Raw genomic sequence first — 17,997 nt, forward strand, 5'->3', positions numbered from 1 at the left:
TGGCTTGAAAATCATCTCTAATTTTATAATATTTAATAATTAAAAAATTGTGGCGAGCTCATCTCTAGGAAATGAGTGAACACAAGCACCCTGTGTTCTCCTGCCTCCTCTGAAACACAAAGAAAATCTTCTACTTCCTTCAGCAGGGCAAAGATTTGGCAAAAAAAAACCCAAAAACCAACCAGATTCTTCTTTTCTTATGCACATGAGTATTCCTCTGAGAAATGAATATTTAATAATTAAAAAATTGTGGCGAGCTCATCTCTAGGAAATGAGTGAACACAAGCACCCTGTGTTCTCCTGCCTCCTCTGAAACACAAAGAAAATCTTCTACTTCCTTCAGCAGGGCAAAGATTTGGCAAAAAAAAACCCAAAAACCAACCAGATTCTTCTTTTCTTATGCACATGAGTATTCCTCTGAGAAATGATTCCTCTGAGGATTCCTCTGAGAAATGCAGTGCTTAAAATGAGCCTTTCTTCATACCCATCCCATGCTGCCAGAGGCATCAGGGAAGACCAACTTTTCTTTGAGATTTGGACATGGATGAGGTCCAAGAATATGTTCACTTTCAGTAGAAACACCAGGTCCTCAGTAGTGCAGCATATGGTGTGTGAACACCCCTTTTTTTTCCCAGTAATTATCATCCATGCTCAGGAAAAATTGAGGAGAAGGACTTTCCACATCTCTGCCCGATTTACTGTCAGCAATTTCATTGTTGAAATGAAGGTTCAGGGTGAAATATAGAATTAAGTCTTGTGGAAATCCCTGTGGTGTGTTTGTTTTATTTCATGGTTCTGTGAGAGGATTTTTCACCTTACAATTGGGTATCATAAAATGCATCAGGGATGGGGTGGAATATGAAGTTCAACTTGTCTCTAGTTTGGTGGAAACTATCCAAGTCCTGGAGTCGAATCTTCAGTCTCTTGATTTTGGGGTTCAGATGCTGGTGCTTTCCCCCAGGGACAGGTGGGGGAAGTGACCTCCAAGAGGAGAACTGCAGGGACCAGTAATGTCCTGACTTGGACAAGATGGACCACTTATGCCCAGCTGTCTTCTGTGATGGGAGGGGAGTGGCCAGCAGGAGCAGGGCAAGGGTCATCCACTTTGATTGGGCACTGGGGAGGCTGCACCTCAAATCCTGGGGTCAGTTTTGGGCACCACAGGAGAAGAAGGACCTTGAGGGGCTTGAGCGTGGCCAGAGAAGCGCAACGAAGCTGCTTGGGAAGGGTCTAGAGGCCAAGTGTGGGGAGGAGCAGCTGAGGGCGCTGGGGGTGCTGAGCCTGGAGCAAAGGAGGCTCAGGGGAGACCTTCTGGCTCTGCACAGCTCCTGACAGGAGCCTGGAGCCAGGGGGGGGGCGGGCTCTGCTCCCAAGGGACAAGGGACAGGACAAGAGGAAAGGGCCTCAAGTTGCCCCAGGGGAGGTTGAGGTTGTCCCTGAGGAACAATTTCTTGCCCTGGAGGGTTGCCCAGGGCTGTGCCAGGCTGCCCAGGGCAGTGGTGGAGTCCCCACCCCTGGAGGGGTTTCCAAGCCATGGAGATGTGGTGTGAGGGACACGGGGCAGTGGGGACCTGGCAGTGCTGGGGGGACTTTCAGGCTCAATGATCTGAAAGGTCTTCTTCCAATCAAAATGAGACAATTCTATGTCACTGCATTCCAGGCAGCACCCTAAAATCACTCAGGCTGCCATTGCAACAAAGGAATGACCTCATCAACTTCATTCCAACAATGGCAGTCCAACTTCCCTCAGCTCTTTGTGCATCCACGTGTCCTGTCCTAGGACAATTTTTTTCAGGTGTCTGGTGATCTTGAGTACGAGTGGTACGGGTGAAAGCGGCCCACCAGAAATGCAGTGAATTTTCAGGTGGCTGCTCCACCTTCTTACTGCCATGCCAACATTGGTGCCACCTCGGAGGAGGCAAAAAGTGGGCAGAGAAGTGGGGAAGAATCAGATCAGGGGGGTTGGAGCTGCAAGGAGCCTTCCATGGCCCATTAAAGCAACTGGGGCTGGGTCACTCTTCCCCCTTCCCAGAGCTGTCATTCCATGAGTTTGTGTTGAGGAACCACAACACTTGTGGATGGTTTTGGGGGTGGTTCTTTCCTTTTTGGTTTTTTTTTGGTTTGTTTTTTTTTTTCCAAGATGCTGCTTTGCCAGGTCAGCTGCTGATCTCAGGCCCAGGACTTCTTGTGTAGTTCCTAAGTGTGAGTGCTCTGGCTGAGGTGAGAGGAGGAGGAGGTGCCTGCATGAGGCATCTCTCTTTCTTCTTCCTATGTTCATTTTCTGAGGCTCCTCATGGTCCATTTGCTCCTCATGGAGTCTGGCAAAACCCAAACCAGCTACGGGTAAACAAGGGCTGTGCACCAGATGGGTGTGAGGAGGGCAGGAGAGCAGGACCTTCCCCTGCTGGGGTGGGAAGCTCTTCTCCTCAGGTCACCCCAAAAGGCTGGCCAGCAAGTTGTAAGCATTGCAGAACTAGTGGGAGGGCTCAGCCTGGACTAGCAGAGCTGGGAACTGACTCAGAGTGTAGACCTTCAACCTCTAAACCTGATGAAACCTCTCACTTACTTTTCTTGAGGAGCTTGGGGAACAAATTTTTCCTCCTTTGTTGTTACCAGTTCCAGCTGAGGTTCAGTGTTGCCCTGCTGAGACATCGTGATGGTGCTTTTGCTACAGAACTTCCCACTTTTGTCGTTGAGACTACAAAGTTTCAACATTTTGTCACCAAAGAGGCTGGATTAAGTTCAGATACAATCTAAATGTTGATTTTTTTTTTATCCATTTCTTTTTTTACTTTTCTGTTTTCCCCTTTTCACACTCATTTGAAGGCAATATCCATTCTTTCTTTGAAGGAGCCCACATGCTGATAAGGAGCATGCTTGGGCTCCACTTGTTGCTAGGAACCTTTCCATCTTACCACAAGAGTTTTGCCCCTCTGCTCCTCCTGCTTCAGCTATGACACAGGAGGTAGAGAGCACCAGCTCCCTTCCTGGAGACCCTTCAAGCCAAGGGGTCAGTCAGAGCATGTCCTTCACCCTACGGTGATGGGCTCCTGGGATGTGCTCCAGGGAGGTGTCCCTGCCCATGGCAGAGGCTTTGGAACCGAGTGACCTTTGATGTCCCTTCCAACTCAAACCATTCTGTGAATCTGGAGTTCTGTGCTACTCTTTCACAATTTATCTGGTTGGTCTTGTAGAACTTTCCCCTCCTGAAGCTGAGCAGGGTTTTCTGTCCCTTCTGGCAGGTGTCCAGTGGCTCCTGCATCTTTGCACCTAATTTTCTTCTTGGGGGGACAGACTCTGTCACCGTGACTGCCAGGGCATGCTGACCATCAGGGCTGTCTAGTTTTACAGAGGGCACACAGACTTCCACTGGGGATCTGGCCACTGCAGGTTCATCCCAGTGAATGGTACCTTAGGGTGGTCTCCTCCTGCTCTATCAGATGCCAGATTTCACCTCTGGTGTCTACATCTGTGGCTGGTTTTGTTGCACTTGTGTAGCCATTAACCTCTGACACCTTTGCCTTTATCCCAGTGACTTTCTCTGCTAGTAGCTGGGCTACTCAAGGGTTTATTGAGAGATGCCACCAAAAATTTCATCCTGGACACGTTCCTTATGGAGTTCACTCTTGCCCAAGGGATGTAGAGTACAGGGCTGTTGGTGGCCTTCAACTTGCCTTGCAGGAGTGCATGAAAAGATATCAGTCTGCTCTCTGAGTGGTCAGACACATGGAGTGATGGTGAGCGTGGTGTGGCATGTGGAGAAAAAGAGGAGCTCTCCTTCCATTGTGTTTTCTGGAGCTTGTCTGGGTGGGAAGTTTGAAACATGTTGGGAAATTTGGTCTCAAGTCCTGACTGGATGTCTCTCAGGCAGAAGGCAAGCTGGACAGAGACCTCTCTGCCACTCAGGCTAATGGGACTCTCAAAGTTTTGGGATCTGACACATTTTACTCAAGGTGGGTCAGTGTGGGGTTCCTCTCTGGTGCATTTTTAACACTATGGTTTCAGCTGCTTTCACTCTTGTTCCATGGCTTCTGCAGGCCCTCATCACTGTAAGGTGGACCTTGCTGATCTTAAATGACCAGAAGCAGTTGTGGTTCCAGGACTTTCTTCAAATACCCATGTTACAATTCCATTTTAACCAGGCAGCTAGACTCCAGCTATTCTTCTCCATTCCATACAGCCTAAGGCCATCTCTGTACTTCTCATCTCTGTAGCTGGGAGTCCACTTTACCAACGTCCAAGGAGATCTTGGCTCTCCTTGATCCAAACCTTTCCAACCCTCTTCATCCCTGGGCAATACAATATTCAGTTGTCCTACACAATAAAAGATGATGATGGGTTGAGTCCTGACTTGCTCTCAGGTTGCTAAGGTGGAGCCTAACGTGCAGCTGAGCTTTGATGCCTTCACCCTCTGAATTTAGGGAAGTTTTGACCCCAGATACTTGCAGTACAGCCACCTGGAGGTATCATCCATGCCTTTCCCAGGTGTAATGCTGTCTCCAGTGCTTCAAGGACTGCTGCAGCCTTTCCTAAAGTGCAGTTACTGCTGGCATGAAAGATGTGGAGACCTCTCACCACGCAGGGAGTCGTTGGGGGGGGGCTGCTTGGCTTCAGTCCCTGTTAAGAGTACACGTGGGATTCATTCAAAGCAAAAAGAGATGTCTTACCAGTAACCGGTGTTCTTCCCAATGTGTAGTCCACAGATACATTTGTCTTCCATCTGCTTCTCCTCTCTCCTCAGAGTCCTTCCAGGTCTGAGTCCTGTGATTGAGAGGTAGAATTGTTAGGATGTACATTTGGGCTACACTTCTCAAAGAGCATCGGTTACTGGTAAGTAACCTTTCTTTTAGTTTGAGATTGTTCTTAGCTGAAAGAATCAGCACCTTTCTGTGTTTGCTCTGCTTCTGCTTCTCTCCTGGGGTCAGAACTCCATTGCTGAGTCTCACCCGCAGAGGTGAGATGGAAAAAGACCCTAAGATCTCACAGTCAACCCAAAACAAGACCTAGTGTGGCTTTTCTTTTGCTGGTTACACGTTGAATTACTCAATATTGCCAAAGAGGTGATTACTTCTGGCCATGTGTACCCACCAGTGGTTTTGTGAAGGGGATGGATTGACATGAATCACCTCCTTTTAAACTTCCCCACCCCACTGTTGCCAATTTGCTCAGGGTTACCTTGGAGAACTGTCACAAATAGCAGCTTGACCGACTGACTGGGAGTGCTGCTTGTTACCATCAACTTTCAACCTGTTCTGTGAGGAATTGGTCATGTTTGGGTTATTATTTGAAAATTCTTCCTGAATGTCAGCAAAGTGAAGCTGGAAGGTGTTCTCCTGGGTGTTGGGTGAGCTCTTCATACGTTGTGTTACCCTAATAATCGATGGAAACTCTTCCCATACTCTGAGCTTGCTTACTAAGGGCATAACAACCCCAAAATTTAGTGCCTAGTACAGATATGTAGTGGGTTATTGTAAAGAAAAGTATCAGCATTTGATATTCTTTATATTTAAACAGTATCAGTGATGTTTTCTTTGCTTTTCCTGTGTTCCATGAATAATATACATTGACTTGACTCAAAGTATTTAAGAACTTATGAACTTAAATCATGCTAAAGGATTCTAGGTTTAATAATGGAAGGAATTATTCTGCAGTCCTCACTGATGTGGCTTCTTTGAGGCTGTGAAGTCATAAGGTACAACAACTTAGTGTTCAGGGGTCTCATTTCAAAAAACATGCTGTTTTTTGGGTTATTTTGGGTTTATTCACTTGAAGAACTTACTGCAGGGGAAGTTCTCCTTTTTTTTTCTCATAAGAAACCATTTCCAGTGTGAAAATCAAACACTCTAAAAAAAGAACAGGTGGATTTCATGCTTTTCCCAACTATTCCTCTGAATAGTTGTTCTCCTAAATAATCTGTTGGTGCTTCAGAGTTTACCTTAAAAGAAATACTTTTATTAATAATTTTTAAACATTTAACCAATTAAAACATGATTTTACCTGTAATTTAACCTCATCCCTTTGAGTACAGAGATCATCTCTAGAGCACTGAGATATTTATTTGGCTATCACATTTTCAGCTCTTTCTAGAGGTCAGTTTAAGAGATGGAAGTTAGTGATTAAAGAATTGCAGAGGAATTAAACTATTGCTCATGTAAGAAAGCCTGTGGGTGGTTGCCAAGTTCTGGAGATTCAGAGAGAGCTGAGGTTGTTCAGTCTGCAGAGGCTCCTGGGAGACCTTCTGGTGGCTTTTCAGTATCTGAAGGGCGCCTACAAGAAAGATGGGGATCATAGAATCATAGAATCAGAATGTCTGGGCTGGAAGAGACATCCAAAAATCATCTAGTCCAACCTGCCTGCCCTAAGTAGGGACATCTCCAACTAGATCAAGCTGCTCAGAGCTTCAGGCAAGAGCTTGTAGTGAAAGGATGAGGAGTAATGAGTTCAAACTGGAAGAGGGGAGATTTAGATTAGAAGTTAGGAAGAGGTTCTCCACTCTGAGGGTGGTGAGACCCTGGTCCAGGTTGCCCAAGGAAGCTGTGGATGCTCCATCCCTGGAGGAGTTGAGTGACATGGTCTAGTGGGAGGTGTCCCTGCTGTTGGGTTGGATCTAGATGATCTTGAAAGTCCCTTCCAACCCAACCCATTCTGGGATTCTATGGCTCCTGTCTCTGGATGCTGTTCTTTCAAACAGCAGAGAAATGGCCTCGTGCAAAAGTGTTTTCTTCAGTCAAAAGAAAACACAACCCATCAAAAGAATAAGTCACTTTGGTGCAGCACAGTTTGTCTTTGAGTTGTAAGTTAATTTCATTTGCCCAGCATCTTAATTAACTACCTGTGCACCAATTAAAGTTTCCTCCAGTGCTGTGAATACATTTCCCCTTAGATTTAGAAAAACAATTAGAAAAGTCATTTTCCAGACCGTCTAGTGAGGATTTTCAGCACAAAAGAAAAGCTCTCTGTTGACAGCCCAGCCAAAAATTTGATGAAGCCAGAAAATCATTTCTGTATTTACCTTTTGTGACAACTACCATGGGCCTGGATTTGAAAGTGGGCATGATGCCAAATCACTTGGTAATTAGGTTGTTCATTAAAGTCAGTGTTTGCATTGTTGGTACAGATGAAGGAGAAATGTTCCTGCAGTACACAACTCAGAAAGCAGTTTAAAACTTACAAAATCAAGTTGTGATTAGAAAAAGAGGCTGAGGGTTATCTGGATTGAAAATTTTCAAAAAAAAAATATTATTTTAGGTGCCTCTGTGCTTTGATCTCGAAGTCAAAATTTTTTCTTTTAAAGGTTTCTTAAAATTAGACCATTTTGGATGTTTAAAAAGAGATAGCCAAGCTTATTGGGAAAGAAGAATTAAAAGAATTCTGGGATTTGATCATGAAATGAAGCTCCCCTTGGCACACATAATTTCTGAAACTTCTGAGTTTTCCTTCTCTCTTTGATACACACTTGTCACCTTGAGTGTGTTGGGCACATCACCAGTAAAACCCTGCAGAAAAAAAAAGGTTTCTGTGTAGTTTTGAAACTTGCTTTACAAGCACAGAATCCTGAAGGGTAAAGAAATAATGGTATTCCTTGAAAAGCAAAAGTTCTTGTACTATAAACTGCTCTGATCTGTATGGACATTGAATTGGAGGTGATGTCCTGGCACACTCTGTGGGTGTCCACATTCAGACCAGTTTATTTCTCTTTTATCATTTCTAGTTTAAGGTATTCTGATTAAAAATCTTTAAACTGTGTTCCTGGCAGTAAGATTCCCAATTCCAGCCTGGAATTACACTTCCAGAGCACTGCAGAGAGGCAGCTGGTGAGGTGCTCACCTCCCAGGAATACAGATGGGGTTTGAATCTGAGGAAGATTTGTTGGGTATTTGCTGTAGAGGGGCAAAGGATTCACCTGGTGGTGCCAGGTAGGTGGAGCACATAGTGGTGGCTTTGTCTCAGGTGGGAGTGAAGATAAGAACCATTCTTTCCACTTTATGGCATCATCTGACTCTCAGAAAAAGGTTTTTCCCTCTTTTTATTTCATCACATTTAGCTTGGAGACAGTGCTTTGGTCAGTCCCTTTCTTCCTCCAGTCCTCCAGCTCCTCAACCTTCTGCAGGACAAAGACTGGGGAGCATCAGAGTGTGATTAGGACAGAACCCATCTCTTGGTACCTGGAAAAGTAAAAAATCTGTTCAGATTTAGTTCCAAAAAGGTGAATGAAGTCTCCACACATCATCATTTCCCCATTCCCACATTCAGATTGCTTTTAGGAAACGTGTTTACATCGATCATTAAAATGCCAGTTTTTTCCTGTTTTGTTTAATTAGGTCCTCTATGAATATTTATATTATTTTAATATTTTTTCCTAACATTTCTGGGAAAAAAATTATGAATTTTCATTCATCTTAGAGTATTTCTGTTCCAAAACTTTGATGGCAAATAAAAGGATTTCTGTTATCTATGCTGAAAACTCTTAAGTCTTTCCTACAAGTCAAGACCAAGATTTTTTTCTGTTTTCTGTGTTATAAGCTGTAATTTTGGTCACATTATAGGCAAGGCAAAATAAAGGTATCTCAAAAGTACCTTTAGGGTGTGATGTCAGTAGTTTTTGACTCAAAAAGTCACTCCTAATGTGGAATATCATTAATGACTATTAGATTTTAGTAAAAATTGAGAGAAAATAGAGGAAATTATCCTTGTTTCAGTGTGATGAAGATAAACATGCTGCAATCAAATTATTAAAAGAAACGACTGTGAAATTGAGGGCTTCATGTTGTTACAATATTCTCATTTACAGGCTGAAGAATTTACCCTTCACTTTTACTAAACTTAAAGAACTTGCAGCTTTGTGGCTTTCTGACAACCAGGTAATGATTTTCAATATTCCTATTTTCTGTAGTAACCAGGGGCTGTGAAATGAAACCTGTGATTTCACACGATTGTGGTAGAATTTTGTGAGTATTTGCTCCCAGTCTGGCTTTCTACTTGGGTCAATCATATAAGTTCCTTTTAACCACACCTTTCTTTGTTCCAGGGGCTTTGGTTTCACTCCTATATATTCTTTAGGATCCTATTTTAAAAGAAATTACTTGACCTGAGCCCTGAGAAATGTCACAGCACAACAAACATCTGAGCACTGAAATAAATCTCAATCCTCTCCAGGACTGGTGGATAAACTCATTTTGCACTTCCATGATTTAATTATAAATGAAAATAAATTTTAATATTTTAGATTAGGGCTGTCTTTTTTTCACTCTGATTCCCCTAAAAAAAAAATCATTGCATGACAACTCCACCCAGCCACAGAACATACACTTCCTTTGAAATGCACAATGTTATTGCAGAATTTTGCCTTTTACACAGATTAATTTTACTCTATGAACTACAATAATCACTCCTAGGTGTTATTATAGCAAAGCAATAATAAAAATAACCAATTGAAGCGAAGCACAGCTGAATATTCAGGGTACCTCCATGTAAATTCCCCAATGACTTGCACCAGGTTTGCCCTCAAGTGAACCAATAACTAGAATGAGTTTACTCCTCATTAGCCCTAAATTAAAATAACCATACTGTGGGTGTTTTAACTGTGGAGTTGTAGCTCTGTTCTCCTGATCCTTTGGCTTCCTCACTGCTGTGACTGGGAGAGCTGGGGTTGTTCAGCCTGGAGAAGAGAGATTTCCAGGGAGACCTCATGGCAACCTTCAAGTATCTGAAGGAGGACTACAAGAAAGATGGGGAGGGAATTTTGACAAGGGCTTCTAGTGATAGGAGAAGGGGTAGTGAGTTCAAACTGGAAGAGGGGAGATTTAGATGTGAAATTAGGAAGAAGTTCTTCCCTGTGAGGCTGGTGAGACCTTGGCCCAGGTTGCCCAGGGAAGCTGTGGATGCTCCATCCCTGGAGGTGTTCAAGGCCAGGCTGGATGGGGCTTGGAGCAACCTGCTCTAGTGGGAGGTGTCCTTGCCCATGGCAGAGGAAACTAGATGCCCTTTAAGGTCCCTTCCAACCCAACCCATTCTGTGATTCACTCTGTGATTCCATGAACCTGAAGGTGTGACCTGTGTTTCTGACACTGAGTGTTCTGTAGGAATGACAGAAGTGAGGATGGGAGAGGAGGCATTTCCACCAAACTAGGACTTGGTGTAGTCCATCAACCACTTTATTTCCATGCAGAATTTTACTTCATCTTGTATTTTCTACTTCCCAGACACTAGAATCCCATCACACATGTTCTAAGCTAACTTCTCTTCGTTTTGTCTTTCCTGTGCAGTCCAAGGCTCTCATCCCATTGCAAACAGAGGCTCACCCCGAAACAAAGCAGAGGGTGCTGACCAACTACATGTTTCCCCAGCAACCCCGCAGTGATGAAGGTAAAACTGGGGGTGTGAGTGGGGTTCAGAGCTCTGAGTCTGATGGAACTGATGGTTAGACTCCTCACGTAGAGAGTTTTCATACTCCCTCTCTGCTCCAGATCTATCCCAAAACCCTGTTGCTTCCCATCACCCTCATTTCAATCTTAATATTAAGTTCTGTTTGTTTATCAGTTATCACTCTCATTTCCCCTCTGCAGTTTTAAGACAAGAATCCAAGATCCCAGGCTCTGTTGAGATAATTTCCAGTCCTCTGGGTCCACTAATGACTTGTTCTTGTGCATTGCTGTTTGCAATCTAACTGTAGATTTCCAGTCAGACAGTGATAGTTTTAACCCTACTCTGTGGGAGGAGCAGAGACAGCAACGTATGACTGTTGCCTTTGAGTTTGAAGAGAAAAAAGAAGAGGAGGAAAATGCAGGGAAAGTTAAGGTAAGTTCTGTTGGATTTATTCTGGTGTTTGGATATTAGGGAGAGGCTCCAATTTACACTTACACCAGTGTAGTTCTGAAAAATTGTGATGCAATCTGTCAGTACTCACAGGCAAAGTGTAGAATTAAAATACAACACTCTCACAGGCTTATGGGGAACCATCCCCATCTGTTATTTTATGGCCCCAAAATTCCATTAGGGGTTGACACAGTGCAACTGAGAGCAAATTTCAGCCCAAAAATCCATGAAGAGTGCTGTCCATGACACCTTGCCTCAAACAGGGCCGTGGAATGTTGGAGGAGTTGGCACTTTTAGCCACAGCACTGTATCCATGGGATTGGTTTGCATGCTGTTTTCATCCTGTATTTGTGCTTTAATTCTTTTTTTTATGAACGTTCAGGTTGAAATAAATCTCAAACGTTATCCCACTCCATACCCTGAGGATTTAAAGAATATGGTGAAATCAGTTCAAAATCTGGTGGGCAAACCAAGCCATGGAGTGCGGCCCGAGAACTCCACGGCAGCTGTGAACAGTGAACCAGCTGGGAAGGAAAAGTATGAGCACAAGTGGCCCATGACACCCAAGGAGATCTCAGTGGAGGTAATGTGGGAGGGTTGGTGTTCCTCTCAAGAGGTGGAGAAGGCTCCATCGAGTGATGTTCTGAACTTAAACCTGAGAGGTTCTCATTCCATTCCATAAAGTGGCTTCAGCTTTCTCTTGACTTGTTTTTCCTCAGTTCTGCTCAGTTTATCAGCCTCAATTTTTGGGTTTAAGTCTACTCAGATCTGGATTTTGGTATTGATATATGCAAACACTCTGCTAGATTTTAATGAGATGAGAGACTTGCATGCTAGCAGGAGACCTGAGCAGGATTTGCATCTCAGGCTTCGGTAACTGTAATTCTGAGTCAAACTGATTAATGATAAATCAGTTTGTTCTGTTGGACCCTGCTATGTCATCAGGTTCTGCTGCTTCTGTTCCCATTGCATGTAGTAGATGGCTAATTAACCTTGTCAGAAGTTAACAAAGACAGCAGGAGTGTGTCCTTGACTGCTTCAGATGAGGCTGCCCCTGACCAGCGACTCACTGTGGTGCAGATTCTGGCCCTTAGTGTGTTCCCCTGGAGTGGGTCAATATGCCCAGGAACAAAATCTTCCTATTCTAACAAGAATACAGTCACAGAAAGGCAAATTCCTGAATTTTTGCCATTTTGTGCAAAGCTGTTTCAAAGAGCTGGAGATTGGGCTGTGAGAGCTCCCACTCAATAACATTCACACTAGCAACTTGCTGTGTGCAGGCACCATTTATAAATCAGGGAGATCTCTTACCCTGGCAGGTAGTTTATAAGCTTGGACAGGCCTAGAAGGTCTTGAAATTCTTTATCAAGTCTTAATGTTCAAAAGGAATAAATGAGGGAGGGGGAAAAAAAAAAACCACGTTATCTTTTCACTCCTTTGTTATTTTACCATTATGATTAATTTGCTGTCCTTGAAATATCCCTGTCTCAGGCTAGCTGCACATAGAGGAGTTTTTCTTCCTTGGTTTTCCATATCCTTAACACAGATTGGCTGTTCTTACATATCCAACAGTCACTCTGTCAATCCTGGGTGGTTTATTTACAGCTAAAAACTTATTTCTTTAAAAAAACCCCACCAAAACGTTTTCTTTTAAGATGGCTTCAGAATGTCTTCAAATCCAGGCATGGTTTTGATTAGTATTTCAAACCAAACTGTTGAAGTTAAAGCATTCGTGTTTTTTTTTATCCAAACCTAAACTCTTAAGTTCCACCATTATTCCTTTTCACTCCCTAAATTCTTTATGACTGTGTAAATCTGGCCTTTGAGCTAAGTTGTGTCTTGTTCTTGACTTGTTCTCCCATTGGTGCTGAATACAGACAATTTATTTTGTATTCTCTGGCTTTTCAACCTGGATAATTTTAACAGCTCTGTGCAGGTTTTAATTAACCCCACTGTGACCATACACTCATATTGTCTAACTGGAGTTTGAGTCAGTGCTGTCTAACAAAGACATGAGGTGTGTGGTCATCAGACCTGAGACATGAAAATGCAACAGGAAAATAAACACATCTGGTTTTCCTGTGAGTGCACATGAGCTGGTAATTGCAGGAGTATCACAAAAAGCATTCTGTAAAACCAGCTGAATTCTTGAAGGCCCTGTGGTAATTCCTGAAGTGCAATTAATTAATGGCATTGCAACATCCTAGTTAATTTGCTACTTGTCCTGGTTCCGTGTAAAAAGGGGATCAGGGCAGGACCCACACGGAACAGAACTATGTACTCACCTCTCCCCCCCTGAGAGAGAGAGAGAGAGAGAGAGACTTTTGAAAAAAAAATGAAGTATATTGTTCAACAAGGAACAGAAAACGAAAAAGGGAGGTAAGGAAAATAATATATACAAAGATTAGGGGAATAAGACAAAAAATAAAATATACAAAACCCTCAGAAATGGTTCCAGGGTCCCACGGAGTGAAAGGACAACTTCCCTCTCCGAGCTCCAAGGCAGGAGTGAAATTAGAACCCACTCCCTGCCTCTTATCAGAGTGTGTGTGGGAAGGGGAGGGAATACAATGGTTCACCCCCACCCGGGCTCCTCCCAGTTGCTGGAAGGTCACGCCCCCATTCCAAGCCTCAAACCACAACACTACTGCAGGCAACTGGTCTGAGTGCAGAACTATTTCTGTTATGTCAGGGAAGATGGATTTTTCATTTTCTGTCATGATTAACAGTGAAAATAGAACTTTTGCAGATTTTGGTGTCCTTAGTATTTAGTCAAGGCTGCTAAGACAACTAAATAAAAAAAGTGTACAAGGCAGGATGACATTTTCCTCCCATTCCTTCCTGCATGAAAATAAAGAAGCACTGTAGGAAAAAATGTGAATGATTTTGTGAATAATATTGGCGTGATTTCTGTGGTAACGTATTCAATAAAACATAATTAAGCTGCCTTTGCTTTTCAGATAATTAGGAGAGGTGATCTCAAGCCTCAGGTTAAAGCACAACTTGGAAATGCAGGTGTGATGCAGATTTAGGCTGAATACAGTTTCTAGCAACAAGGTCATTTAATTGCTCACTTTCCATCCTCAGAGGCCAGATCAGCTGGTTTCTTTTCTGAGCCCTTTTGGGGTTTCTTGCAATTAATTTACACGTGTCTCTTCACAAAACTCTTCCTAAATAATTAAAGGGAGCATCTGAAATGAGTTACAAGCTACGTTTCAAATCCCCTGTATCATCCTTCACCTTCAGTTACAATAAGTTAACAATTTCCTAATTAATAATCCATTAAAATAAACCTCTTAATTGTCCTAAGTCGTTTTGAAAGACGTGCATTTTGGACACCAAGAAAAACTGGCTTTTCTAAAGACAGGAGAGTGGAAGAGATTTAGGAGCAGGTGGAAGATCCCCCATTCTGCTTTCCTCTGGGGCAATCCCATGTTTTGGGGTGACTCAATTTTATTTAGATCACTCTGCTCGTTGCTAGCTTAGGCAGCAAAATATCCAGTGCTGTGATTGCCTCTCTCACGCTGAGCTTGGGATGGAATTTTGTCAGGAGAAGGTTGTTTAGTGGGACTTTGGGTGAGTGGTTCAGTGAGGATTTGGACCAAACCACACCAGTGGTGAAGCCTGTGCCTCAGTGAGCCTTGCTTGTATCTTTAGAGGAGACTGAGAGGAGACCTTGCTCTCTACAGCTCCCTAAAAGGAGGTTGGAGTCAGGCTGGTGTTGGTCTCTTCCCCCAATTTACTGATGGTAGGATGAGAGGAAATGGCCTCAAGTTGCACCAGGGGAAGTTTCTGTTGGATATTAGGAAGAATTTCTTCACTGAGAGTGTGGTCAGGCACTAGAACAGGCTGGCCAGGGAGGTGGGGGAGTCACCATCCCTGAAGGGGATCAAAAAATGAGTAGATGCAGCACTTGAGGCTTTGGTCTAGTGGTTAGGGAGATGTTGGGATGATGGTTGGACCTGACGACCCTAGAGGTCCTTTCCAACCAAAGTCATTCTGTGATTCTAGGGATGTTCTGATGGCTGCCTGGTTGCATTTGACCCTACACTTTCTGTCATCTCCTTTATTCTTTCTTTCAATTTTTAATAAAATCTGGGCTTTACATGTCTTTCATTGTTCCTCTGGAACAGATCCATCATTACTGGTCCCACCTTCCCCTGCCCTGTGTGTGCTGTGTCTGCCCAGAGCCCTGCTCTGCTCTGGTCCAAGGCTCTATATTCTTTGCAAGCAGACTCTGAAGAGTGAGGTTATTTTAACAATCCCACCTCTCTAGATTATAATTTAACATTCTTGTGTTGTCAGCTTGAATAATTGGTGACATTTCTCTTTCCCAGTTATTTTCATGGGTTCTACCATTTATTTTCTCTTGGGAAACAGCTCACCACATGTTTTTTTTCTCTCCTCTGGTTATATCTTTCTCTGGTTAGTCCTGAGGAATAAGTTCTGACACAATTGCATTTATCTCTTCCCCTTGTTCTTGCTTTTAGTCCTACTAATCATTTTTTTTTTTCCTATTAGTGACCTTTTTGTTCTTGGGCTTGTAAGAAAAAAATGCCCTTTTAACAAGAGTGGAATTAAATGGAACGTGCTTTTGGTTTTTTTTAACAACATATTTCACTTTCATGGCAAATGCCAGACTAGTTGTTTCACAAGTGCATGGATTTTAGTTGGAATAGCTGGACTAGGGGCTAAGAAGAAGAAAAAGAACAAAGAAAATAATATGGCATAGAAACCTTCATAAAATCATGCACCTGAAATAAACCCTTGTGCTCATCGTGATGTCAAAAATTGCACTGCTGGTTCTTCCTACCTTACAGCAGGAAATTTTATTCTAAGCTTATAAATTTTGGAAGTTTCACGGCACAATATTGGGGTTCTAGGTTCAAGATACAGAAAATAAAGAATTGCAAAAGAGTTCCCTGTCTGATCCAGACAACACTCATGAAACAGCTCTGGAAACCCCAGGCAGGAAGGAGGAAGAAGAGCAAACAAAAAGCTCAGAGGTACAACACGAAACTCAACGTGATCCCAAGGTGGAGAATGTCACCCAGGGGGGACACTCTGCACTGCTCTTCTCAGAAAATGGTTTTGCAGCAGTTTGTTGCACAGCACTAGAAGGTGGTTGTGCTGCACTGGAGGAATGCTCTTGCACTGTTGTCCATCACCTCTGTCCTGTTAGACACACCACCCACAAGGAACCTCTGCATGTGAAAGGAGTTTGAAGGCTCAGATATGTTGCACCCTGTGAGAATTGGGGTGTAGCTGTAGCTGCTTGACTGTTAGCACTGAGGGAGTTGGGTTTTTTTGGGGGGGAGACCCTGTCTCCCCAAGACACCTACCTCCAGGTCAGCATCTTGCTCATTTCTGAACTTTTTCCAGGGATGAGAAATGTTGGAGATTCCCTGTCAGTGTCTTCACTCCCTTCTAGCTATCCTGTGAGCCAAATTTAAATCTCCTAATTTCAAATATCTCTAAGACTATATCTCACTTGCTTTCCACTTTTTAACTCATGATTTTCACTGTCTAACCTGTTGCCAGCTAGAAGAGCAAAACACTTGTGCAGGGCAGTCTTTGAAGTTCAAGATTTATTGACCTCTCAAGGAGAAGTTTATGAAATCTGAACCATTTGAATTTAGCAAAAAAAAACTCTTCAGAAACAAACTCATTTTAATTAAATAGAGCTATGAGGACAGCTGAATCTATGGAAGGACTTGTACCATGAATAAATGAATGAGGAATACTTACTCCTGAAACAAGAAGTATTAGTTTATTCTAGATTTTTATTTATTTCTACTGGCAGCTTGTATTTTTGTGACCTTTACCTCATCAGAAATGTTTACATGGCCTTGGTGTGTCTTGCAAGTTCCATCTGTTTTGTCCACGTTTTCAGAACAAGCACATCACCATCATTTTTGCAAGTATTTGTGTAGGACTGATGAGAATTTGGGGCTGACAAATGAGCATGATTAGACACTACCCGGCTGGTGGGGTTTTGGGGTGTTGTCACCTTCATCAAAAGAAGGCTGTGAAATGTTTGTTCATTGCAGTTTGAAGCAGGTTCTGTTTCCTATGTTTACTCTACGTTATTATGTTCCTCAGGATGCCTTTGGACATCCTGCCAGTGAGATGAGGATAGGGGAACTTCGTCCTTCCATGCCAGAGACTCCGTTGTACCCACCCAAACTTGTCCTTCTGGGTAAAGACAAGAAAGGTACTGACTTGGCTTCCAACTTTTTGGGTGAAAGTGTATGTCACGTACACAGAGACATTGCTTAAGACATTCTACACTCTGATTTTAAGACATCTGACATGCATATTTGTGCACATGTATGTGTCTATCTGTAGTATCAATTTTAAACTGTATTAATTTGGAGCTTGTTTTGCAAATCCCACCCCCTGAAAACGTGTGCTGTGTTTTGTTTCAGAGTCGACAGATGAGTCTGAAGCAGATAAGATCCATTGTCTGAATAACAGCGTTTCCTCAGGCACTTACTCAGACTATTCCCCTTCCCAGGCTTCCTCAGGCTCCTCCAACGCCCACGTTAAACTGGGTTCCCTGCAGACAACGGCTAAAGAAGCAGTGAATAACTCTTTGTGGGGGAACAGGTCTGTGGCCATCTTTCTCAGCACAGCTTCTGGGGTTGTCATAGGCATTCAGAGGGATCCTGCGCTGTCAGTGAAAGGGGTTCAGTTTTAAAAATATAACTTTTTTTACCCAGTTTTGCAGAGGTACTACGTAGCTACTCAAAGCCCAGGCTGTGGAGAGTTGGCCACGCGTTCCTGGTCTCTAAAGGGCAGTAATTCTACAGCTATTTTTTTTTCAGCCACATATTAAAAGTGCCTGGTAATTGAGCTGGGATTATTCTGCTCTGGGTGGTCCTGAGCTGCAGCTGGCTGTAGTTTAGCATGGATAGCCGAGTGCTTGTCTCATATTGTTGCTGTCCTGAGCCTTGCTCTGCCCTGGGCCTCCAAGAACAGCACAGGTCTAGGACAGTTGTTATATGTACTGGCCATTAGCAGCCTAAAAACCCTCTCGTAGCATGCCAGGAACACCCTGCCCTGACTGCTGCTACCATAAATCCCCTAATGTAGTTTCATCCACAGGCTCTTCCCTATTAAAGAGAGACTTGAGATGCATAAAATCTTGGTGGTGAGAACATGCCCAAAGCAAATCTGGTA

At 43.3% G+C, this 17,997-nt stretch overlaps 1 protein-coding gene across 1 annotated transcript in view; it reads left to right on the forward strand.

The window, feature by feature from the left end:
• The window catches only part of LOC103775108 (leucine-rich repeat-containing protein 7-like), a gene marked incomplete at both ends in the record, with an annotated part of 28,247 nt that extends 10,823 nt beyond the window's left edge, over positions 1–17,424 (forward strand). Inside the window, 7 exons of the mRNA XM_008942552.1 lie at positions 8,792–8,861; positions 10,266–10,383; positions 10,673–10,791; positions 11,198–11,398; positions 15,699–15,821; positions 16,918–17,029; positions 17,244–17,424. Of these exons, the coding sequence (XP_008940800.1) occupies positions 8,792–8,861; positions 10,266–10,383; positions 10,673–10,791; positions 11,198–11,398; positions 15,699–15,821; positions 16,918–17,029; positions 17,244–17,424 (924 nt within the window). The remainder of the gene's footprint in view (positions 1–8,791; positions 8,862–10,265; positions 10,384–10,672; positions 10,792–11,197; positions 11,399–15,698; positions 15,822–16,917; positions 17,030–17,243) is intronic.
• Between the last annotated feature and the right edge of the window lie 573 nt (positions 17,425–17,997).

This window comes from Merops nubicus, unplaced genomic scaffold (genome assembly GCF_000691845.1).
Source record: "Merops nubicus isolate BGI_N331 unplaced genomic scaffold, ASM69184v1 scaffold7236, whole genome shotgun sequence".
Taxonomy (NCBI): domain Eukaryota; kingdom Metazoa; phylum Chordata; class Aves; order Coraciiformes; family Meropidae; genus Merops; species Merops nubicus.